Source organism: Excalfactoria chinensis, chromosome 14, assembly GCF_039878825.1.
Source record: "Excalfactoria chinensis isolate bCotChi1 chromosome 14, bCotChi1.hap2, whole genome shotgun sequence".
Lineage (NCBI taxonomy): Eukaryota > Metazoa > Chordata > Aves > Galliformes > Phasianidae > Excalfactoria > Excalfactoria chinensis.
In genome coordinates, this window is record NC_092838.1 from 4,614,930 (window position 1) to 4,641,390 (window position 26,461).

Sequence of the window (26,461 nt, forward strand, 5' to 3'; positions counted from 1 at the left end):
ACAGACTGCAACAGCAACAAAAGGGGAAGTTCAGAGTGGAGCCCAATTTGTTGTCTTTTCACCTTTTTCATTTTATTATTTTTTAGTTGTGTTTCACACTTTTATTAGGTTCAAGTGGAGTTTTTTCACAGCTTCTCCCAGAATCTCTGAACTGTTTCAAGTCCAGTTTTTCCAGGAGAGTGTGATATACATCGTGCCAGTGGAAGACAGAGAATTTTCATTTAGTAAGGAGATGTAACATGGGCTTTGGTTAAGTTTTTCATTTTCTGGGACTACTGAGTGCGTGTTACATCTATCGCCCACACTGGAATGAAGCCACCAGTCTTTTTTTCCTTTCTTTCCTTAGTGTTGAGTTTTGGCAGATTAAACAACGTCAGAAGGTATTTGGGTGATGTTTGTATGCCACAAAGGAACTGAAAATATTCCATGATAAAGGACATGTTTTGGTTTGTAGTTGTTTGTTTGTTTTCCCTTACCTGCTAAGATGAATAAAGTAAAAGATCTAACACTGTGATTATTCAGAAGTAAATAAAGAGATTAATTCAAAAGCTGTTTTTTGGAAGTTGGTGTTTGATAGCTTTGGAAATGGCTTTAAGTCCAAAAATAAAAATAACCCCATGGTTATGAAAATATTGACTATACAAATCATTAGTAAAAGTTAACTTGAAAGCATCATAGAAAAAGCAAAGAACTAAATGCCGTCCTTATTTTACAGACCAAACTACTGAGCCAGTGCTGCAGCTACCACCACCAAAAGAAAAAGACATAAGAAGAATCCTTATTAAAGATATATTTTACAGCTAGTAAAGCCAAGGGGGACTTACATGGTGAGCTATCCCATGGTGCCTAGCATGTGGCCAGGAGTATAGCTCTGCTGGCTGCCCACCCAATATATCTCTGGTTCACAGTGTCACCCCTACTTCATTCGTGTTCACAGTGATGAGTGTCAGAAACCATATCTCTATCAGACATTTTCCTGTGTAGTTATCTGCATACTCATTTCAGGAAAGAGAGATGAGAGGTAAGATTGTACATTACTCAACAGTATAGGTATCTAAAAGAGCAGCAAGCGAGTCACAAGCATTAAGATGTGACCTGTCCTGTACTCAGGATGAATTCTCTTCACAGTATGATTTCTGATGCATTAAACGACAACGAAACAGTAGAACACTGGAGTCTGATAGGCTGAAACATGAAAAAAAGTTGAAGCTGCAGGGCATAAGATCATTGATCTGCAAACGCTAACTAGAAAGAGCTGTGGAAGCAACCTTTTTTTCCTATGGCAGCCACTAGTCAATGGCCAAATAAAGCCATAAATCTTTTCCTGGTTAAGCAGATGGGATGAAAGTAATTCCAGAGACAAGAGAAACAGTTTGCTCTTTTTAGCCTACTTTTGTTAAATCTGATCAATGTGTAAAGAAGAAACAGAGAATGTTGGTTATGCTCAGCACACCACAATCTTACAGTTTGCCCAGAACACTGTCAAGTCTAGATCCACAGCTCTGTCATTTCATCTTCCCTGTATTGCTGTGCTCCTGTGAGTCACAAACCTTGTGCTACAGAAGTCTTTATTATCACAGATCTTTCCAGACCACCGTAGCCCCTCAAGTCTCCAAGAAGGTATGGTCCTTCACAGAGCCACTCACATTTTCACTCATGCATGTGTTCTTCCTGCCAATAAAATCACCAAGAATTAAAAATAGTCATTTTAGTAGTAATTTAATCTAATCTACAGATCTGATCCTGGCAGAGGCATCGCTGCAGTTCTGAAGAGAGAATCATTAATCAAGTATGGAGATCTAAACGATTGGTTTTAGAGTGAGAACTGCAATATTTGATGTAGTTATGTGCCCTTTGCTCTTGACCAATGCTTTGTTAGCAGCACCCACTCCAACCTGCCATTGCCCTCTGCTGGAAGAGTCCTGTTTTCACAGACTTCCAAAGCATCCAGTAAGATTTTACACTCATTTCTAAAACGTTTGTTTTTTATTCTGATCTACCCTAATCTGCTAAGTGACTCCTACATTTAGAACCATAGAATAGTTCAGTTGAAAGGAACTTTTAAAGATTGTTTATTTCTGACCTCTTCTTCCCTGGGCAGGGCACATCTTCAACGCAATTAGGTTGCTAAAACTAGAGTAGGCCTTTCCTAAGCTCCATCTCAATTTAGAGGTCATGTGGCAGGTATAGGTGAGCAGTCAGCACCGCTGAGGAACTTATCTGTACTTGTATATGATTCTTTAAAATTACAAAGATGTTTCCCAAGTGATGCTGTTGAGGTCATATAGTCTTCCAGAATAGAAATATATTTGTAACTTAATTAGGCAAAAGTATAAGATGTTCATATTGAGGAAGGCTAGGCTTTCAGTTTAAAACCATTTCCCTCATCCTATCACCCTGTGCCCCTGTAAAAAGTCATTATTCCTCCTCATTGTAAGTTCCCTCCAGGTACTAAGAGGCCACAGTGAGATCTCCCTGGAGCCTCCTCTTTTCCCTCAGCCTTTCTTTGCATGAGAGGTGTGCCAGACTTCTGGCATTCATTAATATTGCAAAATGCTTCCTGAAGTCGTATACCACCAGGACGCTGCAGGATTGCTGCCTTGCCCAACCACCCTAGCCTTATTTGAAGCTAATTATATATCAACATAGAAGATTCTGATGTGGCTCACTAAACAACATGGCCCTTCCCTGCACTACCCTTTCGAGCACTTCCTTAACATTCAATAACCTGCTGAATTACAATTGTTGCTATAGGGTGTCATAGCACCTTGTAACCATACTCGAACAACAACCCCATGTACCCTCAGCATTTGTGATGTGAGTCAGTGCTTCGGGCTGGATCTGGCCAGCTCCTGTGAACAAATACACACCGAGCTCTTGCGAACACAGGGTGGGAAGCCTTCTAACAAAAACTTTCTGTCCGATTCGGTGCACTGACAGCCAAGGAGCAGCAGACACTGCTCTCCCGTTATTGTTATTCTCGAAAAGCCAGATTTTTAAAGGAAATCGCACGTATTACGCGCTCGGCTCCGTGTCTGGCACCAAGACTTGACAGCCTCGGCGGAAGTTGACGAGATGAGGCACCAACTGCTACCGGGAGAGCAGGCCGCACCCTCGCGCCGTGACGACATGGCGTGCAATGGGAACCCGGCGGTGTCCTGACGTCACGGCGCTGCCGCAGCGTCTCCACCCGGAAGTGAGCGCAAGGCGGAAGTGGAAAGGCCGCGCACCCCAACAGGAAGTGAAGCCGGCAGCATCCCTACAACAACTGCGCATGCTCACACCGACGGTGCGCTGAGGCTGATGGGAGGCGCTCCGCGCGAGCTCGCGAGTGAGTGGCAAGCGGTCAGACCAGTGAATTGGCGGGTTAGACGGAAGTCCCGCCCACAGCGGGGGGGGCATTGTTGTGGGTGACGTCACGGACGGAGGATGCGAGCGCCCCATTGGCTCGGGCTGGGCGGCCGTGCGCTGGGCTCTTAAAGGGCGACTGGAGCGCGGGCCGCGCCGGCCGGGCGGAGCCCATGGCGAGCACCAGCAGCCACCTGGTGAGTGCGGGGCGCGGGGCTGCCGCGGCGCTCGTCTGAGGCTGTCGGCGGCCGCTGCGCGCTGGGTTAAAGGAGTAGGCCCGAGCGCCGGGCCCGGCCCAGCCCGGCCGTGAGGGGGCGGGCCGCCCGCGTCCTACACGCTGCCGGGCGGTGGGGTCGCGGAGGGCTTTTGCGAGCCGCCCTACCGCTCGCCGTCAGTAAGGAGAGCTGCCGGGCCAGCGCCGCGCTGCTCGGGGCCGGCCTGAGTGCCGTCGCCGCTCCTCGCTTCCATTCCTCGCTTCCCGGAGGTGGGGCGGCGGTTGCGGTCGTTCCCTTCTCCCCGGCGCTGGTGGGGCCCTGTGAGTGCAGGGCGAGAACGGCGATGGGCGCCCGAGCTCGGCCCGGCCTCGTCGGGAAGCAGAGCTGGGCCCGGGCCGCTCGCGGCCTCTCGTACCGTTCCGGGTTCGGGGCACTGGCGTGGCTTCGCCGGGCCGCCTCCTCCCCGCACGGCCTCTGCCCCTGCGCCGAGGGAACCGCCTGCGTGCTCGGTAATGCTCTGCTTCTGTAGCAAAAACAACCAAACCAAAGCCATGTCGGGGTGACCGAGGGTGATACCGGAACGCAGCTTCGGGCAGTTGTTTACGTTCGTCTGACAATGTCAAACTCTTCAATTTTGTGAGCGCTGCTTAATGTGTGGAGTTGCAGCTGATAAGTAGAGGTTAAAAGTGGTAAATCTTACTTAGCATTACCTATGCCATGTAACCTACAAGGCAGAAATTCCCTTATAAAAACGGTAGGGCTTCTTAACGTGTTTTGTTTGTTTTTTTAACAGTAATGACCAGCATTCAGTGATGTCAGAGTAACTAACTGATACCGATGCATCCCTTATATGTATGTGTGGATGCTGCTGTGCTTTCAAGTCAGGTGGTCTTTCAAGTGGTTCACTTCTCATTGCTTCTGAGAGCTGCCGAGCTTTGCTCTGTTGCAGTGTTTTTCATCTGAAATTGGTTGAGGCGGATCTGCGCAGTCTGTCGTAGCTGTGTTAATTCTCAAAGTCTTGTTTTGTAGTGTGCTCTACTCTTTGTACTTAGTGATTTATTTTTTTTAAGGGTGTTACATTTGGTGGTATGTATTGGCTGGAAATGAAAGTTGATATGTGGAACAGCCCAACAGGGGAGGCCATGGAATACTGCATGGAGGTTTATGAAATAAACTTATGTTCCGCTATGAAAAGAATTAGTTTTGCACTTCTGCCATTTGATATAGCTCCATATGGCTGTTTATTGCTGTTAGAGAAGACTTATGTTTGCATGAATCTGCTTAAACAGGGAGCACGCTTCCCTTTGTGCATCTGTCCTTGCTCATTGCTCTTCTGTTTGTTTTTTCCCCTCCAAATACTTCTGTTTCTTTTCCTTTTCTGTGTACAGTTCATATCCCTGTAAGGGATGCGTGCCAAGAGAATGAATGAAAAACAACATTGACTATTGCTTTTTGTTTAATATATGTATATATTCAGAGTAACTGAATTTCAGTTCCTTCTCTTCCACCTTGTCTAACATTTCTCTGCCTCAGATGAGTATACTGACTGGCTAATGATTATGCTAAAAAGGAGTGACTGTGTAGATATTTCTGTTTCTTACATAGGAAGTGATGGTAGCTGTTGGCAATTCAGGCATAATCTGAATGTAATAGCAATGGTCAACTAAATCCAATGTGTGGATAGGTTTGTTTTAGTTCATTTTCTGTTAAGCCAAACATTCTTTGGGTAATTTGGTCTGTCTTAAAATGCTAGAAGCAGTATCTGTTTCATATAGCTGCTGTAATTGTGCAAGTAGGTTGTGCTGAACCTTCTGAAACATGCTGCAGCCTTTCTTGGAAAGGGATGCTGACTGCTGAAGTACAGACAGGAGTTCTGCCACACAAAACCAGGAGTGCTGTTGCTGTTACAGACTGAGAAAGCTAGTAAATTTTCAAACAGTAGGAATAAATTTGGTCTATGAAGATGTGAAATAATTTCAAGATCTGTTTTCTAGCACTGAACTTGTCTTACCTACTTTTCTTTTAGAAAGGCTGTCTGAATTGCTGTAAACTACCACGTTTAATTTCTGACTGACTTTATGTGACTTTTAAATATGGGAAGTATAAAACACTATTCAGAAGACAGTTAAGAAGATAAAATCCTTCTCAAGGTTCCTCAGGGTGGAGCTTTCTAAAGGATTTGTACAAAAGCAAGGAATTGCTGTGACATTTCTGGGAAACTTTTTTGCATGTTACCAGGTTAGATTATGTACACATGGGTTAAAAAAAATGTGTGGGCAGGAGGCACTGAATTCCTTCCCCTCCCTCCCTTTTTGACACCTTATTTGCAGGTAAGGCTGTGGAAAGTTACCAAGGTCTGGGAAAGAACTGATCACAACATGCACTAAGCATTGAAGTTGAGGCTTTTTCTGTGTTAAATAAATAATTATAAATGCTTCACTTGGCAAATATTCTGTTATTCTTTATAGTAGCAGATTGTGAGGATTAACTTGCTTAGCACATTCTTCTGAAAAGAAAGTATTGAATTTGATGTTCAGTTCTTTAGCAATTGTGGGAATTTATTGTAGTTCTTGATTGCGCTGTCCAGCCTTTGTATGTTCTGTCTACGTATTCCACTTCCCTAGGGCTACTTCTCTAATCTTCATTCATGACTGCTGTCTCTCCCTCCTAAATCCTAGCACTGTCATCAGGGAACCTTGTGCAGGAAGTTCTTTTGTGTTTATTAGCAAGCCTTATCCATGGTGCATAACACCCCTAGTATTGGGGTACTTCATCAGGTCATGCAGAATGTGATCTAGATTTCTTGCTGTTACGGGTGGCTTCTTGTGAGCTGGGCTGAATCGGTTTGCATGAAGTGAATTCTCAGTGGCTTGTTTACACTTATAGCTATTTGAGCCATAGGCTGACTTTAGGTTCTTAGAGATTTTTGTGGTTTCCTGTTTCTGATCTGTTTTGAGGCTTGGGGGTGCAGGCAGAGGTTTGGGTGGATGGTCTTGAGTAGTCTCTGCCCCTTAAGAATCTGTGTACCATCTATTTATTGCAAATCCTTTCATTAACTTTAATCCTCACCTGAACTTGGAATTGGAATCTTGTAAATTAGGGGCAGAAAATACCATGGTGTATGTAAGGTTGTTATATTTAGAGAAAGCCATTTGCATGAACTGTTTGGGACAGCATTGCTGTATACATAATAAACTCATTGCTGTGAAAGCAGTCTTGTAGATAATATACCTTTATTCTCTAAATGAAGAATCAAATGAGTCCAACAATGTAGAAGTGTTCCTTGTTCTTCCAGATTCTAGTCTATTGACTGTACTTCTGCTGATTCTACGTGATTCCAATTTCCTCTTTATTCACTTATGGATGAAGTGTGATGTAGATCTTCTACAGAAAGTAAAGGTCTGCTGGTAGGTGATCAGATGAATTATGAGCAAGGCTAAGTGTCAGGGCTGAGCTCTGTTTGTATTTTGAGATGGCTTTCATATGAACACTATGGTATGTCTCCCCAGACTTAAAAATGCTTCTTTGTATACCATGAACTTCCTGAGAATGTGCATCCAGAAAACCAAAGAAGAAAAATCAATTAATTTGATTCTTCACAATTATTCTTCTTGTTTGTTGTGGGTATGTGACTCCCAACGTTATCTTCAAGCATGAGGAAAAAACCTGCTGTAGAGGTGGTGGTTGTGTCGTTTTAAGCAATCTAATTGTGTCTTAATGCAAGGCCTGTAAAATGTTGTTCCTCTTATTCTCATAGCTTATTGCAGCATAGAATTATGTGGGGTTTTGCCAGGGCTTGATACATTTGTTTTTGAAGCAGTTACTGTATCTTTGGAGAATAACAGGTATTCTCAACAGTGCCTGTTACTGTATTTCTTCTTTGGGTCTGTTAATACATCATGCAGGCTACATTGTGTGAATTTCTTTTCATGGTTCTGTTTCCCACCGTTGCGGAGGTCAGGCCAGTTTAGGTAGAACAGAAGAATTCTCTATTCTGTGCTTGCCACTTCACCAACGCTTAATCTTGAAATGTATTATCAGGACACAATTGTTAAAGTTGTTGCTCTTTTCTTTCAACCAGTGCCATTTCTGTTACTATATCTTGTCAGAATTTTCGTATTGTTTTTTTTTGTGAGGGGGATCCTGGTTTTGTGCAGTGCTTCAGAACATGCACACCTTCTGCTGTTTGAGAGGTTTCAAGTGACACTGTGTGAAGATGGGCATAATTGTGTGTTGGTAGGTCAGATTTGTTTAATCAGGTGGTTGACATAACGGTCTGGTCAAATGACCAAAAAGAAACAAAAAAGTAACCCACTCTTTATTTCTGCTTTTGAAAAGTTGCGTGGTTATTCATAAAAACAGTATGCTTATAAACTCAGAAGTCCTGACAAAAAAATTAATTCCAGATAATATTACTTGTCCTGAGATCCTTTTTCAGAACTTAGCTGTAGTAAGATTCCTATTGTAATTGAAATGGAAACTTTCAGACTGTGCTTTTAAATGTATTTATCAGTAGCCCTTTATGAGCATTCAAAGCAAACTCGATCAAAATGTATGGGTTTTGACAGATTGCTTGGCTTTAAACAGGTCTGTTGACTACTAGTCTGTTTCTTCAAGGCAGATGGGGCTGATGGACAATTCTTGGGGTTATAAGCTGGATGTTCTGTTAATATTTACATGCTGTCTGAACAGTTGCTGATGCATCTCTGTACAGCATAACACCAAACACTAATCTTCTTTAATAATGGTATGTGTTTAATGCTTTTTTATTACTACAAGTAATTAACACTTGGCATTGGGTTTGTTTCCTGCATTTTGAAGTGATTGTCTTAGTGTTTCTCAAAGTGTTTTTTGTAGAAAAAACCATCATGTTGTCCAGGCAAAGTATCTTTAGCATCTTTGTATCCTAGCACAGTTTTTAATGAGTGCTTAATTTGCTAGCTTTTTAAAAAATGGCTTTCTATAGTACCTAAAGGCAGTTGATACTGTTTTTCTTTCAAAACAAAGGTTTGGTGTCCCTTCCTTATCAGACCTTTTTGATGAGGTGCTTTAACTCCATGCTCTGAGCTCTTTTCTATGCGGAGAAATAAGGATTGGCTCTGGGACCGGTGTTATTTAATGTCTTTGTAGGCAACATGAACAGTGGGATTGAGTGCACCCTCAGCAGGTTTGCAGATGACACTGAGCTGAGTGGTGCAGTTGACATGCTAGCAAGAAGGGATGCTATTCAGAGGGACCAGGGCAGAGTTGAGAGATGAGCCTATGCCAACCTTATGGAATTCAACAAGAATGACTTGAAAGCAGCTCTGAGGAGAAGGACATGAGCTAGCAGTGTGTGCTTGCAGCCCTGAAGACCAACCATATCCTGGATTACATTAAGAGAAGTTTGACCAGAATGTCAAGGGGGGTGATTCTGTGCCACTATTCTGCTCCTGTGAGACCCCACCAGGAGTACCGTCCAGTTCTGGAGCCTGCAGCACAAGAAGGCAGTTGAACTGTTGGAGTGGGTCCAGAGGAGGGCCACGAGGATGATCAGAGGACTGGAGCACCTCCTCTATGAGTTGATGCTGGGAGACCTGGGGTTCTTCAGCCTGGAAAAGAGAAGTCTCTGGAGGGGGCCTTATAGTGGCCTTCCAGTACCTGAAGGGGGCTTACAGGAAAGATGAGGAATTTTTATAAGAGCAGGTAGCAATAGGGCAATGGTTTTAAATTGGAAGAGGGTAGATTTAGACTAGACATCAAGGAAGAAATTATTTAATGTGAGGATAGTGATCTGCTGGCACAGCTTGCCCAGTGAAGTTGTGGGTGCTCCCTCCCTGGAAATGTTCAGGGCCAGGCTGAGTGAGACTGTGAGCAACCTGGTGTAGAGCGAGGTGTCCCAGCTTAGAGTTAGATGATCTTAAACGTCCCTTCCAACACAAAACATTCAATGATTCTGTGATGCAGTGTTTTGATGGAACAATTGATGCTCCCTGTAGATTGAGAGCACACAATCTGTTTTTGTTCTGGGTTGCCTTCGTTCCTGGCATTCATTCTGGTGTAGCCACGTAGAGAGGATACAAAAGGAATGCTGATGTTGAAGATTTAACTTACTGATATGGATCACATGATAATCATTATGCCCTCTGCAAGCTGTTCCTGGAAGGAATTGAAGTATAGTGAGAAGTGCTACCTGTTCTGTGTTCTCTGAGCTAAAAGGTAAGACTTGGTTTCTGATTCACTGTTTCTTTGTATCTTAAGTCATGTTTCTTGCTGCTGAGCTACCATTTTTTTGCCTGAATTCTCATTGTAGATATTGTGAGGAACGAATTGAGGATATACCTTCAGAGCCACCCAAGTATCTGACCTGATGGAATATGCTGGAACCTCCAGGGTGTGCTGCACACTAGCCTTTGAAGTGGAGGCTGTCACAAATAGGTATTGGAAAACCTGGAGAAGGTAAATATTTCATTTTGGGATGAGGGAGGTAACGCCAATGGTGAATTAGTACATAATGTCTGTTAATTGCCCTTTCTTCCTCTGTTTTTCAGATACAAGATCTGTGTTGCATTCAGTTGCTACATCTTGTCAACCCTCTGAAAAAGCAATGTGCCATGAAAAGAAATATAACTATCTGTTCATCTTTTCACTTTGCATTTTACAAATAAACCCTTAGAATAATCCAGGCTTTTAATGGTTAATTTCTAAGCAATATGAAATAAGCTTCAGTTTCAGAATTATCTTCTTGTATGACAATATTAAATAATTTATAGACATTTTGAGCCAAACCTGTGTAACATACTCTGTCTTTAGCAGAATCACAGTATTGGTAAAGAAGTGGTCTTATCTATAATACTCCAAACCAGCTGTCTGATGAAAGCGATCACTTTCTTTCAATATGAAATAAAATCTTTATCTGTCTGTGCAATTAAGGAGGGATAAACAGATGGGCTTCCTTTTTTTATTTGAAGATGAATGTTTTAGTTCGGACTATGAATCTTGGATTCATAGATCTTTCTGTATTAAGGACCTATGTTTGGTAGAGATGTAAGAGCTGTGATTGGAAGAGCTACCGTGACACTTGTGGAGGAAATCTTACGCTGCATCATACAATATATGTTTTAAAAGCCTCTCAGGCTCCGTTTGCAAGTGAAAAGATTTAATTCATAGGCGTCCCAGATTGCTGCTGTGTTGCTTTCTGTAATAGGTAATTTATGAAGCAGACTTTCCTGATGTAGAGCATGTGTGTTTATACTGACTTCTCTGTCTTAAAGTCTCTGAACTTAGCAGGGTTTAGCTTAACACTCATGACATATGCAACCCAGTAATTACATGCAGTGTGACTTCTGTTGAATTGCAGGTGGTCCTAATTTTTGTAGTCCTGTGCTCTCTGAAGCCACAAGGCTAAGACAGTTGGTCTCTTTATTAAACAAAAGTTACAGGAGCTCAGTCTAGTCAGGTAACTGCGTGTTTCTACAGGTATTCAGTCTCGTTTTTTGTTTATTTTTTGTTTTCATTTCCTGGAAGCAGTTGTCTTTTGGTTTGTTCCTTAATGTTTATGTAATTATGTAATCCTAGTGGCAAGAAGACTTTGCTTCTCCGAATTGGTTTCCTAGTTCTTTATATTCAGATATTAGACTAATTTTGTTTCTCCTCATTATTTATTAGTTGTCATATCATATTTTGACTTGTAGTGATGTTTCAGTGGAGACAAAAGCAATATCTTAGCTGTTTTCCAGTTTACTAAAAGACATGGATTGCTTTATGTACCTTTTTGCTGAATGTGTTGTTCGTTCCCCCATCCCCATCTTTACTTTTATATGGCTATTATTTATTTTTAAGCTCCTGAGCTTTGAGAATCAGTGCATGTATGAGCTGATCCTTGTTGTCTGTGGGCTTTTCTTCTTCCTTCAGAATGATGTTTGCAGCTGTAGAATACTCAGATCTGTCAGTGCTGCTTGTTTGTTTACCTCTTTGCTGTTTGTTGCTCTAGGGTAGCCTGAGCTGACTAGAGTCGATTAATTTGAGCTCTAGTATTAGAATCTACTACATACGTGTTTCTTACTGTATTTCAATTAAAGAGCCATTTATTGTATCTACATTGTGTCAGCTTTTGAGCAGTCATGTTTGTGCTCAGCAATTACTGCAGTTTTTGTAGAGAAGAGTGCAATCTAGTTTTAATTCCAGCTGCTGTGAATCTTTATGCAGGGTCTCCTTAGAGTAGAAGGAAATATGATTGAGTTGGGCTGGAAGAAAGTTAAAGTAACTTGTGACCGTTGATTCTTAGATAATGTGGGGGAAGTGCCAGCTAAAATAACAGTGTACTACAGCACCTGTAGTACACCAGGCTTTAATGCGTATGTGTTATTTTCATAATAGAACATCAATATATTTCCTTTTCTTCAAATATGAGAATGCTGTGTAACTAATTCTGAGGAAGGACGTAGTTCTCTGATGGAGTTAGTGAACTTTTCACGAAGATAAATCTTCTCCCATCAGTCTTCAACTTTTCATGCAAATTTAACATCCTTTATGGAGCTTCATGGAGTGTACCAAGCAGCTGTCACTGCTAGCAGACTTCTTACCAGACTGTTATGTCATAAAGCTCAAACAAGTTCTGAGAAGCTGCTACCTGACCCTGATCTGCCCTTATATCCCCAAGAAGCAGTAGAGACTGTGGTTCAAGTAGGTTGTGGGCATTTTGGAAAGAAAATGCTTCTTGGAAGATAGTGTTGACAGTAGTTGTTCAATAATAGTTCTCTTTTAAACAACAGTAGTTGGTATTTATCTAAGTTATTGGGCATGAACAAAATGAAATTGTAGGTCTCCTGTGTTTGACTTCGTTACCTTAGTCTGAATTTAGATGCCTAATATGTTTATGTATGTTTGGAATGCCACTAAATGAGTAAATTAAAGGTATTTTTGAAATGGAGCAGTAAATAATGGTTAATTTTGGAGCAGGTGAGTTAAGCCTAAAGCCGTGATTGGATGTAAGTCCAATTCCCTTCTCAGGTTGGTTCTGATAGAAGTGCAGGAAATTATTCTGACTCAAATTGAAATTCATGAGACATTGTTCTTGTTGAACAAGATGAGAAAGGTCACAGACTAGGTCAAGATTGTATAATACACCTGTTCTGAGGTCAGGAGATCTTCAAGTCATTGTTTTGTTCTGCTTGCAGTATGTTTGGATGCTGAGAGTGAGAATCCATGTTGAACTACAGTGTCAATATTCTTAAGTGTTCCCTCTGCACTGTTTCAGTATTTTTTTTTGCCAGAGGGAGTTGAGCAGAACTTTCACGATCTGTGCTTCTGGCCAATTTCAAATGAAACAGTTGAAGCAGATGTTTGACAAATGGAGGTATATTAGCAACGGGAAGGGAAACCAGCTTGACTAGTTTGCTTCATCTTACTGCACAAAGCTGATGAAAGTGTACCAAATAATGATTTCCTTTGTATGTTACAAGGATTGATATTTGGAATGTCTGTTCTCATATTTGCAGTTTTCTGAACTGCATCTGTTTCTTAGAACTGGGGAGTCTGTATGAGATTAAATACTATAATCTCCTTTGTTTTAAAGGGTCGGAACAGAGATTGGGGTTTTCTTGAAAGTATTTCTAATTATTAGAATCTTCCTTCTGATCTGCCTTTTGCATGCATTTTATTGGTGCTTTCTCTCTCCTCCCTGACCCTCCCCTATCTTAATGAAAGATAGTACTTGTAGAAAAAGTGAGATTCCAATTGAAAACCTCTATGATACAGGCAAAATGCATCCTTTGCCTATTAAAGTTTTCATGGCTTACTTTTTCAGTTATGATTCATTGTAGCATTTATCTATAAATTAATGTTTCTGGTGAATATAAGTGTCAGTTTACCCTTACCTCCTTTTAGAAGTCTCAGGAGAACTACCACTTCTTAAGATGATCTTGTGGGTCTGTTACTATGATATAAACTATGAAATAAACTTTAAAAATTGTTATTCTTAGGGAAATTTACCTGAAAATTTGACACTTTGCTGTTGTGGGGGTTTTTGAGTCTGAAATAACTGTCTTCTTGAATTAAAACTTTGAGATTTTTGGCTATGTGGATGTTTGTAGTGTGATCTAAGCAGTGTCTATATTGGAAATGGCAGCTTTTATTTTGTTAAATGTGTGAATACTTACATTCCCTCCTAAAGACATCTTCATTATAGTCCTTTCAAACAGGAAAGAATGCAAACAGAGTGCAGATGTGTGAGATAATTATTTGAAGGTATGGGCTAATAGTTTCATTTCTCTTTTCAGTATGATGCTGTTCCAATCCAGTCTAGTGTGGTGTTATGTTCCTGTCCATCCCCATCAATGGTGAGGAACCAGTCAGATTCCAGCACTCCATCTGTCATTTCCACCTGTGGCAGCAGGCAGGGATCTAACATGGAGGGCACCACAGCTGAATCAAGATCTAGTTCAAACTCCTTGCCACAACATACAGGACAGCAGCCTCCACAGCCTCGAAAGAAACGACCTGATGACTTTAAATTTGGGAAAATTCTGGGTGAAGGATCTTTCTCAACGGTAAGTTTGCTTTTTATAAAAGGTGTTTCTTGTTATTCTGCCAGGTATCTTAGTTAAACTTCAAAATTTCATGCCCAGATGATTACTAAGATTAAATCTAGAGATAACTTGAAGAGTAAATGAGCAGGATGTAAGGGTGCTAATTTTTTTTCCCCAAGACCTTTTTTTTAAACTGATCAGAAGTTGTGTAGTATTCTGATGACTTGATGCTTTGATTTTTGGGAGGCATTGCTTTCTAATCTAAGTTTTTGACAGCTTAATGTGTTGCGTTAAAGTTTCATGACGTCAAGAATTTGAAATTGGGCTAAGAGCCTATCATAGAGAGAAGTTCCACCCAGTATCCTGTCTGTGCTGAGAGCCAAGGCCAGGTGCTTAGGAAAGGATATAAGAGCAATACTTGTTATTTTTTCTCAGCCTTTAGTGTCGTGGCCCTTGAGGACTTGAAGAGCTGTAGTTATTATCCCTTTATTCAGCAGGCTTAAATAGATTGACATTAACCTACTTTTGGCATCCATGGCATTGCACAAGAATGAATTGCTTAAGTAATTGTCTTAAAGAACTCATAAAGCAATTAATACTTCATTTGATATTTTTGTAGTTGCCCCAGTTAAAGTCAGTGAGTAATATTTATCTTTTTCATATCAGCCATTTGTTATATGACTTTTGTTTGGGGTGTCTTTTTGGGGAGTTGCATGTGGGTGGCGTTTTCATTTTTTGTTATACAGTGTACTGGTATTTAGGAAGAAGGCCTCTGGTGGTAGTCATCAAGAGTAATTTGTACTTTACTGCAAAGTTTGGAATCCATGGGTTTCCCCAAAGAATACATCAGAGCTGTTCCTTGTTGGATGTGCTGGAACATGCTTGTTCAGTCTGCTTCAGTGAGACGTTTTTATTTCTGCTTTTGTTCTCTACATCTTAGCACCGTATTTCCAGTAGAACAGAGAAACCTATGTGGCCTAGTCCAGACTCTGAATCTATGTGTAGCGTTATTGGTCTTAATTTTACAAGAAGAATTTTACTTATAATGAACATTGGGGCCTTAGGTAGGGCTGGTGAAAGTGTGCAGATGAAACCAGTTCTTAAATGCAGACTTGATCTCTGTTGGTCCCAAGCATTTGTTCAAGCTTAAAATTGGGCATGATCATTAAGTCTGACAATTATGTTGGCAGTAGCTTCTTCTTTGTAACCTCTGGGGCTTTCTTCTTCATCTTACTTTCCTAAATCTATATAACTTCAGATATGAGAATTCTTAGCCAAGATATATCTTCAACTTTGAATAAGTCTGCAGACAATACCAAGTTAGGCAGAACTATTGATCACCTTCAGGGTGGGAAGGCTCTGCAGAGGAATCGGGATGGCCTATGTTGGTGAGCCAAGTCCAATCACCTGGTATACAACAGTTGTAGGTACTGGCTTCTGCATCCCATACGGCAGTGGGGAAGAGTGAATGGAACGTTGTCTATCAGAAAAGGACCTGGCAGAACTGATGGGAAACTGGTTGAGAATGAGCCAACTGTGTAGGTTACCAAGAAGGCCAGTAGCGTCCTGGCCCACACCAGAAATAGTGCTGTCTGCAGGACTGTGAATGTGATGGTCCCCTTGTATGCACCATTGGTGGGACCACACCTAAAATAGTGTTCAGTTACTGGTTCCTCACTAAGAGAAGGATACGGTCTTGCTTGACATGTGCAGAGAAAAGCAACAAGGCTGATGAAGGGGCTAGAGAATAAGACTTGTGAGCAACAGCTGAGGGAATTAGGTTTGTTTAGTCTAGAGGAAAGGAGATGGTGAGTGATGCAGTCTCACTCAACATTGCTTTCTCCTTTCAATTTGGAATAATTGACCTAAAGTAGGGCCCTGTTTAGAATGTTTTTTTTTTTTTTACTAGGTGCATAAAATTTTATATTAAGAATCATAGAATCATAGAATTACTCAGGTTGGAAAAGACCTTGAAGATGATCAAGTCCAACCGCAGAATATGTTGCAATATTTTTGAGTACTCTGCAATAACTGATTTCCTGAGTTAGGAGGCCGTCATGAGATGAGCACATGCTTACATCTTTTGCTGATTGTGTTTGTGACAGTTTATTTTGGATTAGCAGTAGTCTAAATACAGACTGGACCATAAACAGCAATGTTTACTGTATGCCTTCAGTGAATGGTTACGTTATATTCATTATACATTGTATCTCCTATGGCAACAGGTTGTGTTGGCTCGAGAGTTGGCAACTTCTAGAGAATATGCCAGTAAGTATCAATTCCTTAACAGTAACTTTTAATAATACTGTATGAATTCTGTCTGATTACAGAGTATCCATTCAAAAAACATAATTAGTGTTTTAATGATAAATGCAACTAACAATAAACCTCACAACCAAACCACAAATTACTTAATGAACTTAATTGGGTTGTATCTCCTGTGTTTTTCACTCTATTTTTTTTTTCATTAAGTTAAAATTCTAGAAAAGCGTCATATCATAAAAGAAAACAAGGTGCCATATGTGACACGAGAGAGAGATGTCATGTCCCGCCTGGATCATCCTTTTTTTGTGAAACTCTACTTCACCTTTCAGGATGATGAAAAGCTGTGTATCCTTTGAATTCTAAAGCTTTTATGCAATTTGTCATGAGAATCCTCAGTTTTGTTTCCTTTGAAACATTATTCAACAGGAACTGTGAGATAAACTTTTGAGGTATTTAAAATACCTTAGACAGATGGTTGCAACACAACTTGTTTCGGTCATGCTTTTGGTATAAATTAAGCAAGTAGGATGGTAAGTGGAGGTTCTCCCTGTAGGCAATTATATAGAGAGATGAAATTAATTATTCAGGTGACTATCTGGAAAAATTACTGACTTAATCTCCTATGTGGTCTTTGGTATGCTAAGCAACTGGAACCTTTTTCCTAGATTTTTAATACATACAGTCACACATTATTTTGCATTGCTACTATTTAAAGCTCCAAATCAAACACTTTCATTTTCCTGTTATATATTTTCAATATATATATACATATATATTTTATTTTGAATAGAGTGTGAGAGGTTTTGTTTTACCATGTTTTAATGCTAGACCTTAACTTCTTAACATTTAGATTTTGGGCTTAGCTATGCCAAAAACGGCGAGCTGCTAAAGTATATACGCAAAATCGGCTCATTTGATGAGACCTGTACCAGGTTTTATACTGCTGAAATTGTATCAGCCCTGGAGTATTTGCATGGGAAAGGAATTATTCACAGGTAATAAACAAAGTAAGATCAATGCATGAGAAATGTTTATGATGTATAACTGAATGTGGATTCTGTGGAAAGCTAGTAAGGATATAACAACATTTTGCTAATTTTGGTGCTGTTGTTAGCATAACGGGTAGAGCTAAACAACGCGTATGTTAGGAGGAGAGAATTTGTTATTACATCAACTGTTCTAGCTGGAAAAGGTAAACTTTATGTTCTAGAACTAATGTTCCCAAAAGCTTGTGTGCCTTGAACTCTAGAAACAGACTTTTTTTGTTGTTGTTAATTTAATTGTTTTTCCTGTGGCTCTGTGTACCAAAACCATTTCGAATTCTGTTGTGTATGGATTAGTGGGTAACACGTCTGCTAGAAAAGTAAACGTTAATGCGTCTGCTTTCATTGAGTGAACAGTTTCCACAAAGTTTATCAAGAAGTAGATAAACAGTGGAATTTAGGAAAGAGTTTAATAGAATGTTTGCAGTTCTGATGTAATTATATTGTCTGGATAAGCATGTTTTGTTGTGAATTTATTAAACAAATAAGAGCTGTTTGGTACAACATTCAAGCAAGTGTGAGATTTTGAGTCACAGAACTTATTTTGGAAGAGAAAGCTATAGTGTCTGTAGTAGGTACCCATGCAGTTGTTTGTAGAACAGTACTAGATGGTGGTTGGCAAAAAGCTGGCTGATCATAATTCTAATAGCATTGGTACTTTTCTTATTTCTATCTAAAAAGTATTTTCTTAAAGCTTTTCAGTGAAAAAGTTGGGAATAGAATCTGTAGGGGATGGATGTGCTGTTGTTTGGTTAAATGAAGTTTTGCACTTTTTGCCTACCTGTGAGTAAGCAGGCCTAGATGATCTCACTGCCAGAACAGTCTGTCAGATATGACCTAACTTATGGCTTGGGATTTATTTTGTTGAAGAAGTACACAATAGTTCAGTTGTGTTCAACTATTCATTACCAAATCACTGTAGGAAAAATGGTAACAAATGGACTTGGCAAAATCTGTTAGCAATACTGTGTGTGTTGTCAACTACAAGTCAAGGAATAGTCTACACAGTAATGGTTACAGAATGTCTACATCACTTGTGGTGACATGCATGCAAAACTCCAGACCATTTTGCAATGTTAATTTGTGTGCTGTTTTGAGTATGAAAATTTGCATTTTCCAGGGACCTAAAGCCAGAGAACATCTTGCTAAATGAAGATATGCACATTCAAATAACAGACTTTGGTACAGCGAAAGTATTATCTGCAGATAGCAGACAAGGTATGTTGTGTTTACTTTGTTGTGTGACACAAAATTCAGAGCAGCCCAGTGGGAAGATACCTGCAAAAATCAAGTCCAGCTTCTGTAGCTACCTATGTGAGTGTAGTCAGCTGTCCTTTGTAAATGTAGCTGTATTGTATTCATCAAAACTTTTGAATGTCCTTAATTCTTATCTATGAGAGAAACCACTGAGTATATTGAAACAAATAGTTTGACTCAGCTGAAACAGTCAGCTGTTATTTTGTGCGTATGTAGTGAAGCCATGATGGCTTCAGATGTGAAGATTATGGAACTCCTGTGTCATCGGTTGCTTAATATTAAGCTATGAATTAATGATACTGCAAACTATACCTGATAAAAAGCCCCAGACAGAACTGTTTCTCATCCACCAAGTTGGGTAAATGTGATTTGGTACTGAGATTTAGTAAGCTTGCGTTGGTGGAATTTATACCATAAATAAAAGTCTAGCTTCTCAAACCAAGTAGATTTCACAGAGATAAAGTGAGTTGTCTCCTCTGTCCAGGTTCTGTGCTTGGGTGGAGAGAGGCAATTTCTGTGATAGTTTTTTCTTGAAGCATTGCACAATTTTCACTAGTTTGCCTTTGAGTTTTTTATGGATGGGGTGGGAGGAATTTGGTACAAGTATGCTTCCGCTTAACTCTGTTCAATTTTCTTTATAGCACGGGCAAATTCATTTGTAGGGACGGCACAGTATGTTTCTCCAGAACTGCTGACAGAAAAATCTGCCTGTAAAAGGTGAGGGCTGTACTGTATTTTAGAACTTTGCTTACTTCGTCAGTATGCCATCCAGTGGAAGATGGATGGGAAGTGTAACTTAGTATTTTGAAGGCAGAAGATAGAATAGGAGTTTCAAATGTTGTTGGTTTTTGTTTTTGTTTTTTAGCAAGTATTACAATTTGTCTGAGTGCTGGCTTCTTCATCTTATGTCTGAGTCCTACAGGCTTGGTGTTGTCAGAAGGGAGTGAGAATCTTCATCAATGCTTTTATTATCCAAAGTCCTTTTTTAATTCTTTTTTCATATAATTTGGCTCTAGCATGGTGATTCCTGATGTAAAAAATACAGAATGTCACATTATGTCAGCTAAGGGAAAGGCGATAGGTGTCATGGACACATATTGTATTTTGATTAACTTCCAGTATTTTGTGAAGCTGTATGTGAGGTTTTCAGTAGTTTAAATCTATTCTCTGTGCTTGGACACTCATTAAACCTTTTTAGTTGGATCCTGATAGTAAACTACCAATTAGTGTGTGTGTATTTATATATTTTATTACAGATAATTTATATATTTATATATATTTATATATTTTATTACAAATTAATTTATATTACTTATATCAGAGTAATCACTGATAAAACATAGGGAAAATATATTTCTCATGGGTAAAAACTATAGTAATTTCTGCTAGTATTTCTTGAAATACTGTTAGAAATACTGTTAGCCCTTCTGCTGTCTACTAGAAAACTTTGAGTAAAGTTCTGACTGGTTTGGATAGTAGAAAGGCTTGATTGCACTACCATCTCGTTTTAGAAGCTCCTTAATAGTTCAGCATGACAGGAAGCTCCTAATTTGAGTAGTTCTGAGCCTGTTAGTGTTCTGGTCTTCCATGAGAATTTCTAAGCCGTATCAAATCTCTTTATAGTTTAACTCGAGTTAAAATAAGTTTCAAAATACGCTTTCAGGTCAGCACACTGAAACGTAGGACTTTTCCTCTCCCATGCACAATATTGTCTGTACTTTTGTGTATGAAAGAAAGCTTCTGGTTAAAAATATTTTGGTGGGTTCCCCAATTCTGTGAAATACTTAGGGGAAAGAATTTCTAATCTGGAGGGGTATGTATTGCATTAAGGTGGATGTGTCTTGGAGTTGCAGTAGTGGTTAAGTTGTCCTTTTTGTTTTATATACCTGTTAATTATGTCACTTTGGGGTTCAGCTGTCTTGTGCCTGTGCTTGTAGTCAGTTGTTGCGAGATGGTTACTTCTGTCAAGAAATGAACTGAAAGTAGTGTGGAAATAATGCTAAACAGGCTTGTCTGACATGCTCATACTATGTTTTTAAGTAGCAGTAGCTTAAGAATTTTTAATCATGGCTTACAGACTTGCAAAAAAACATGTTTGGTTTTTTTCCTTTCTTTTGAAGCTCTGACCTTTGGGCTCTGGGATGTATAATATATCAGCTTGTAGCTGGATTGCCTCCATTCAGAGCTGGGTAAGAGACTTAAGCTACTTCTTCATATGTAAATCAGAAGTATATTGACTTGATGTTGTCATTAGCTTTATCACCAGTTCTGAAATGCAACTTTCCATTGTGCACTTATGGTGTTATTATCACATCTGCTTTTATTTGTGTCATGTAGATTTCTTTTATGGATCACGATTGTGATAAGATTAATTCGTTCCTTAGAGATTCCTTAATTTATCCTAGGATTTCAAATTTAGTTTATATTCTAACTATGCCTCCATGAGGAAGCTATCCTGCACCCCCCCTATGTTGAGCCATGTGACCTTTTTCTGTTGTTTTTCAAGTATCTCATGCTTACAGAAGCATGTACTTGTAGTACTGCTTCTAAGGTACTTAAGGAGAGGGTTTTATATGTACTTCTGATGCTTCCCTCGCATTTAGTATTTGTCCAGATCATGCGCTGTTAAAAATAATTGTGGAGAACCAATAACTAGCTAAATATTTTCCTTTTTTGCAGAAATGAATATTTGATATTCCAGAAGATAATAAAATTGGAATATGACTTTCCAGAAAAATTTTTTCCCAAGGCAAAAGATCTTGTAGAAAAGCTATTGGTAAATATTTCTTGCTGTTAAATGATTTGATTACATTAGAATCATTCAGCTTAGTATGTATTTCTGTTTTTCTGACTTTCTATGTACTCTGTTGCAAGCTGCCCAGTAAGAACAGCTGAGCACTATTGTGTGTGAGAGTGTCTTGGAAGTCAACATCAATTACTGAACAGCACTTACTTTTGTGTCTGAATTATAAAGCACAGGCAAGGGAATGTCTTTCAGTCAAGTGGAAATAAATGGTTCTAAAAACTATGCATAACATAACTTAAGATTCAAACTCTTGTTTGTGTAGTACCCAAGTTAATTGGTGAGTTGCATAATGTGTCATTTAATTGAAAATAGCATTCTATAAATGGTAGAAAAATATATTCCTTAAAACGTGCATCAATTTTTACCCTGCATTTTAAAGCAGCTGATGAAATGTCTTGTATTAAAATCAACCAAAGATTTACTCTGCACATGAATATTTGACAGAGAGGAAGAAAGATTTGTCTCATCAGTGAGATACCACAGTGACACTACACTGAATATGCAGTGAATATTTTGTGTGATGGAAGCTTCTTGAAATTAGGTTGTGTAGACTATCAAGGAGAAAAATACTATGCTGTTTGTAACTGGTAGTGAGGGCAACTGCTCTGTGATCCTGTGTCCAGGCTAATTTTTTGAGCAAGCCAGTGCCTCACTGGTAAGGTGCAGGATGCATCAACGTTCTGAAAACTGTGCTGGCTTGGGTTGTTTGAGAGGTTAATGTTTGGCACCAGCTACAGCTTCTGGAGCTATTCTGTGTCACTAGAATATGAGGTTATATATTTAGGTGTGTTATGTATTAGAATGTGATGTCATATACTTATGTGAACCATGCTCCATCAGGCATTCTCAGTGTGTTTGCTTGGTTTTATTCCATCTCTATGAAGAAACAGAGCTAAAAAAAAAAACTTCTGTGGGCCCAAATGTGTGCTCATTTAGCTAGCTATGCGAGCTGATCTAATGCAAAATTGTGCTAACAAGATGTACTGACAAAACATCTTATTATAAGCAGTCTCTTTATATTCTGTATGTATGCCTAGGGCAGTAAGACCAACTAATTTTAAGTTCTCAGTGTTGCTATGCAAATATGAATTATGCTTACCTCTTTCTTGTCATCATTTTAACGCCTGCTGAGTTCACTGTAATTTATTCAGGTTCTAGATGCTACCAAAAGATTAGGCTGTGAAGAAATGGGAGGATATGGACCTCTTAAGGCTCACCCTTTCTTTGAATCCATTGTGTGGGAGAACTTACATCTTCAGACACCCCCGAAACTTACAGCATACTTACCTGCCATGTCAGAGGATGATGAAGACTGTTATGGAAATGTATGTTCATTTATATCCATCTATATATTTAAGTCTGATGCTACCTGGGCTTTCATTAAAGCAAACAATTGCTGGTCAGAATTTGAATTTTTTCTGATGAAGTGAGTGTTTGGAGGGTTGGCAAAAGTCTTTGCTTACTTTTGACCAAAAATGCTCTTCTGGTGTTGAAGTGTTGTGGATTTCTTGGATTTTTTTATTGAGGAGGGGACAATATACCTGTCGGTCCGTAGAGAGTAGGCTGACTTTTTTTCCAAAAGCAAAGTGTTCACTTTAAAAGTAGCTCCAAGTATTCAGTGCACAATCAACTTTTAAACTAAACAGACTCTTAATTTTTTTTTTCCCACTTTTTTTTTCTTTAGTATGACAATCTCCTCAGTCAGTTTGGTTGTATGCAAGTTTCTGGATCTGCCTCTTCACATTCACTGTCTGTCCCAGAGACAAGTACCCCACAGACATCGGGAGGCAACATTGAGCAGTATATTCATGACCTGGACAACAATTCCTTTGAGTTAGACTTACAGTTTTCTGAAGATGAAAAGAGATTACTTCTGGCAAAACAAGCTGGTGGGAATCCTTGGTAAGATGTGTGAATGTAGCTCATTTGTTGCACTGCAGTGAGCAATCAAGAAAAATTACCATAATACAAATCAGTGTTTGTCATCCTTAAGCAAAGTATTAATTACTAGATTTTTTTCTTAATTTCTATTTTTAAAGTAATAGCAGCAAAAACTCCTTAGTTTCTCAAGTTGTGAGTTTAGAATAGATAGAAATAACACTATACCAATACAAAGAAATCCTTCCTCTACTGAGTCCTACAGCTAGAAGAAATTTTGACTTTCTTACAGTTTGCATAAGATTTTGTAATGATACTGTCCTGTTGAGCTAAGCAAAATGTGTCTAGACCCTGTACTCATTAGCATTTCTCTTGATAAGATTTTCTCATTTGTGACTTTTTTTCATACCAGATTTTAGGGAAAAAAAGCTTTTTGGTGTGAAATGAGGAAGAGGCCGACGTTCATCTGTTGAAATTGTTCAGGACTTTTTGGAGGGAAAGCACTTGAGAGAGGGAAATGGAAACTTGCTTAGTAATAATAGTAGCAACGATAATTAAAACTGTTTCTCTGGAAAAACTACTTCTGGAGCAAGTGTTTTCTTTTTTCTTTTTAAGGCATCAGTTTGTAGAAAATAACTTAATCCTAAAAATGGGCCCCGTGGACAAAAGAAAGGTAAGAGCTTGTCTTAATCCCCTGTAACAGAAATCAGTTGCCACATTCACAACAAAGATGAGGAACCTGTTTTAGAACCTGTCTAACCTTCTCAAATTGTTTTGTTTGCTTTTGAGATGTAATATTTTCAGTTTCTTGTGGTGTTCTTTCAGTTTTTGGGAAATGCTAAAAGTAAATGTGCTAGTGATACTTTCACGTTGAGACTGTAGTGAACTTTCCTTTTACCCCCTCCTACTAGTCTGATACAGTCCATTAAAAACTTAGTCTTGATGCACATCTGCATGTGGATTGAGCCAGTAGTATCAGAAGATAAAATACAAGCTCACTGTTCTTGGCTGTGTTATTTTTCCTACATCTGACTAGTTTCTATATCCTGAGAGAAGTAAGCATGACATTAGAACCACTATAAGTATTAACTTAAACATGGTACAGAGGAACACTGATAGCCTGTGTCAGGTTTCCAGGAATGTAGGTTGTCTTTCAGGTAAGTTTTTCCCTGTTTGTTTCCTATTTTGCCAAGAAAATCACTACTGGATTTGTGTGTCAGAATCTTTGACAGAGATGCTCTGCTTCAGTCTGTACAGCTAGATTTATGGAGTTCTAACAGAACTTGAAGATGCTTTCTTAAAATAGCACTTGTTTTTTGCCATGCAGTAGTAATGCTCTGTGGTCTCCATGAAAAGGAATGAAGTCAGTTAGGTAAAGGAAAAAGAAAAGAATTAAAAAATCCCCCAGATGCAAACAATCTCCTCACAGAACTGTTTTAATGTTACCTGTTCTGTTAAATTCACAGATCTACAAATTTACTTTCTCTATTAATGCTTTTTTGTGTTGCTGCTTTTCCTGTTAGGGACTGTTTGCACGTCGGCGCCAATTGCTCCTCACAGAAGGGCCCCACTTGTATTACGTGGATCCCGTCAACAAAGTTCTAAAAGGAGAAATCCCATGGTCTTTGGAGTTGCGGCCAGAAGCCAAGAATTTTAAGACGTTTTTTGTTCATACAGTAAGTTACTTCAATTTCTTTCTAATTTGCAGTACATGTCCAGTAACCTTAGTGCAGTTTGTTCATAATTGAAATGTTTTGTGCAGGAGACAGACGAGTAGTTCCTTAAACACAGATGTTGACTGGGGGTGATTACTTGTTAGAGTAAATTAGTAGCCATAGTCTAAAGAATGAAAGAAAAACCCACCCCTGCCCAATCCCATACACCCACACACAGAAAAGGAACCTGGCAAGCATCTTCCCACAAAAAATATAGTTTTGTTTAATTCCAGTTTGCGTAAAGTTTAAGTGGTTTTTGTATTTGTAGGAGGTTCATAAGGATTTTTGAAGTCCCACACTGCTTGTTTAGAGTGGTTTGGAAGGAGTTTGCCAACAATATATTGACAGTTGATATCATTGCTTGCTTAATATTGAGGAGATTGGTGTACAATTATTCAGCACCATGTAATGTGATATAATTGAGTTTAAATTTTGGAACATTTTTGAACTGATTCTGAATGATGATTTCATTGGTAGGTGTGGAATAGTTACTGCTTTTTTTTGGTTTAACTGTGCCTGGAATGCTCACTAAAATGTTGTTCATTTATAGCCAAACAGGACATACTACCTGATGGACCCGAGTGGGAATGCTCATAAATGGTGCAAAAAGATACAAGAAGTGTGGCGGCACAGATACCACCAGAATGCTGCTAAGTAGTAAAGCTCATCCCAAATCTCCCAGTTTCTCTTCTTGCTGCTAGAACTTGATGTGCAGCTGATCAGAGGAATCTTTCCAACCCATCTATTACCATCTCAAGGGGAAGCATATGTCTGAAATGTTCTGTTTTTAAAAAAGAAAAAAGGAAAAAAAAAAAAAAGGCAAAAACCGAATGGAATTCAGGGTCGCTTTGCTCGCTCTTTGTGCTTCTGTTGAGGCTTCCACATGCGTATCATTGCAGTGAAGATCTTGCTTTTGTGCACTTCAACTCAATTTCTGCAGCAGACTAGTGGATAGACATTGCATTACCAGCTACACTTAAGATGAGTTAAAACCAATCCACACGCACACACCCTGAATCATGAACCAGCCTTGTGTTTTATGGGGCTGGAGTTTTCTGTGACTTTCACATTATCATTGATCTGTATTTCATCAGGGAGCTTTTATATGCCTCTCCTAAGCACCACTTCTTTTGTTTGTTGTTTTTGGTTTATTTTCTCCCTTTTCCTTTCCTCACAGTCCCTGAGCTTATCGGTGTATGACATTTTGTAGTCAGGTCAGTTGCACCCTTGTTTAATTCCTAATATAGTTCTGGTTGCAGGATTTATGTGGTACTTAAATAATTATGTGAATGAATCAGATGTATGTATCTGGCAGATGGGCTCCGATGATAGAGGTTGCGAGAGTAAAATGCTGAACATGGCACTGAAAATCCTTCTAAAATGGAGATGTTGGCTTCTGAAGCGTATAAAGTTTTAAACATTCAGT

The 26,461-nt window shown here is 39.3% G+C and overlaps 1 protein-coding gene across 3 annotated transcripts; it reads left to right on the forward strand.

The window, feature by feature from the left end:
• The first annotated feature begins 3,282 nt into the window (after positions 1 to 3,282).
• Positions 3,283 to 25,826, forward strand: PDPK1 (3-phosphoinositide dependent protein kinase 1). 3 transcript variants are annotated; one of them, XM_072349195.1, is made up of 15 exons: positions 3,410 to 3,545; positions 9,856 to 10,001; positions 13,823 to 14,092; positions 16,297 to 16,339; positions 16,544 to 16,681; positions 17,187 to 17,331; positions 18,500 to 18,597; positions 19,278 to 19,353; positions 20,757 to 20,825; positions 21,316 to 21,412; positions 22,594 to 22,767; positions 23,127 to 23,344; positions 23,936 to 23,993; positions 24,844 to 24,996; positions 25,586 to 25,826. In XM_072349195.1, the coding sequence occupies exons 3-15, from the start codon at positions 13,880 to 13,882 to the stop codon at positions 25,691 to 25,693; spliced, it is 1,590 nt and encodes a 529-aa protein (XP_072205296.1). In that variant the 5' UTR covers positions 3,410 to 3,545; positions 9,856 to 10,001; positions 13,823 to 13,879; the 3' UTR covers positions 25,694 to 25,826. The 3 variants fall into 3 exon arrangements, with proteins under 3 accessions (XP_072205295.1, XP_072205296.1, XP_072205298.1); XM_072349194.1 differs by lacking the exon at positions 9,856 to 10,001 and having other exon boundaries at positions 3,283 to 3,545; XM_072349197.1 differs by lacking the exons at positions 3,410 to 3,545; positions 9,856 to 10,001 and adding an exon at positions 3,949 to 4,072.
• The last annotated feature ends 635 nt before the right edge of the window (positions 25,827 to 26,461 follow it).

What these genes read in the sequence shown, in the direction of transcription:
- PDPK1 (XM_072349194.1), top strand. Translation starts at nt 3,522, where the DNA reads ATGGCGAGCACCAGCAGCCACCTG. An exon ending in GTGAAGGATCTTTCTCAACG is followed by an intron (nt 14,093 to 16,296) that starts GTAAGTTTGCTT and finishes CTATGGCAACAG; the next exon opens with GTTGTGTTGGCTCGAGAGTT. An exon ending in ATGAAGACTGTTATGGAAAT is followed by an intron (nt 22,768 to 23,126) that starts GTATGTTCATTT and finishes TTTTTTCTTTAG; the next exon opens with TATGACAATCTCCTCAGTCA.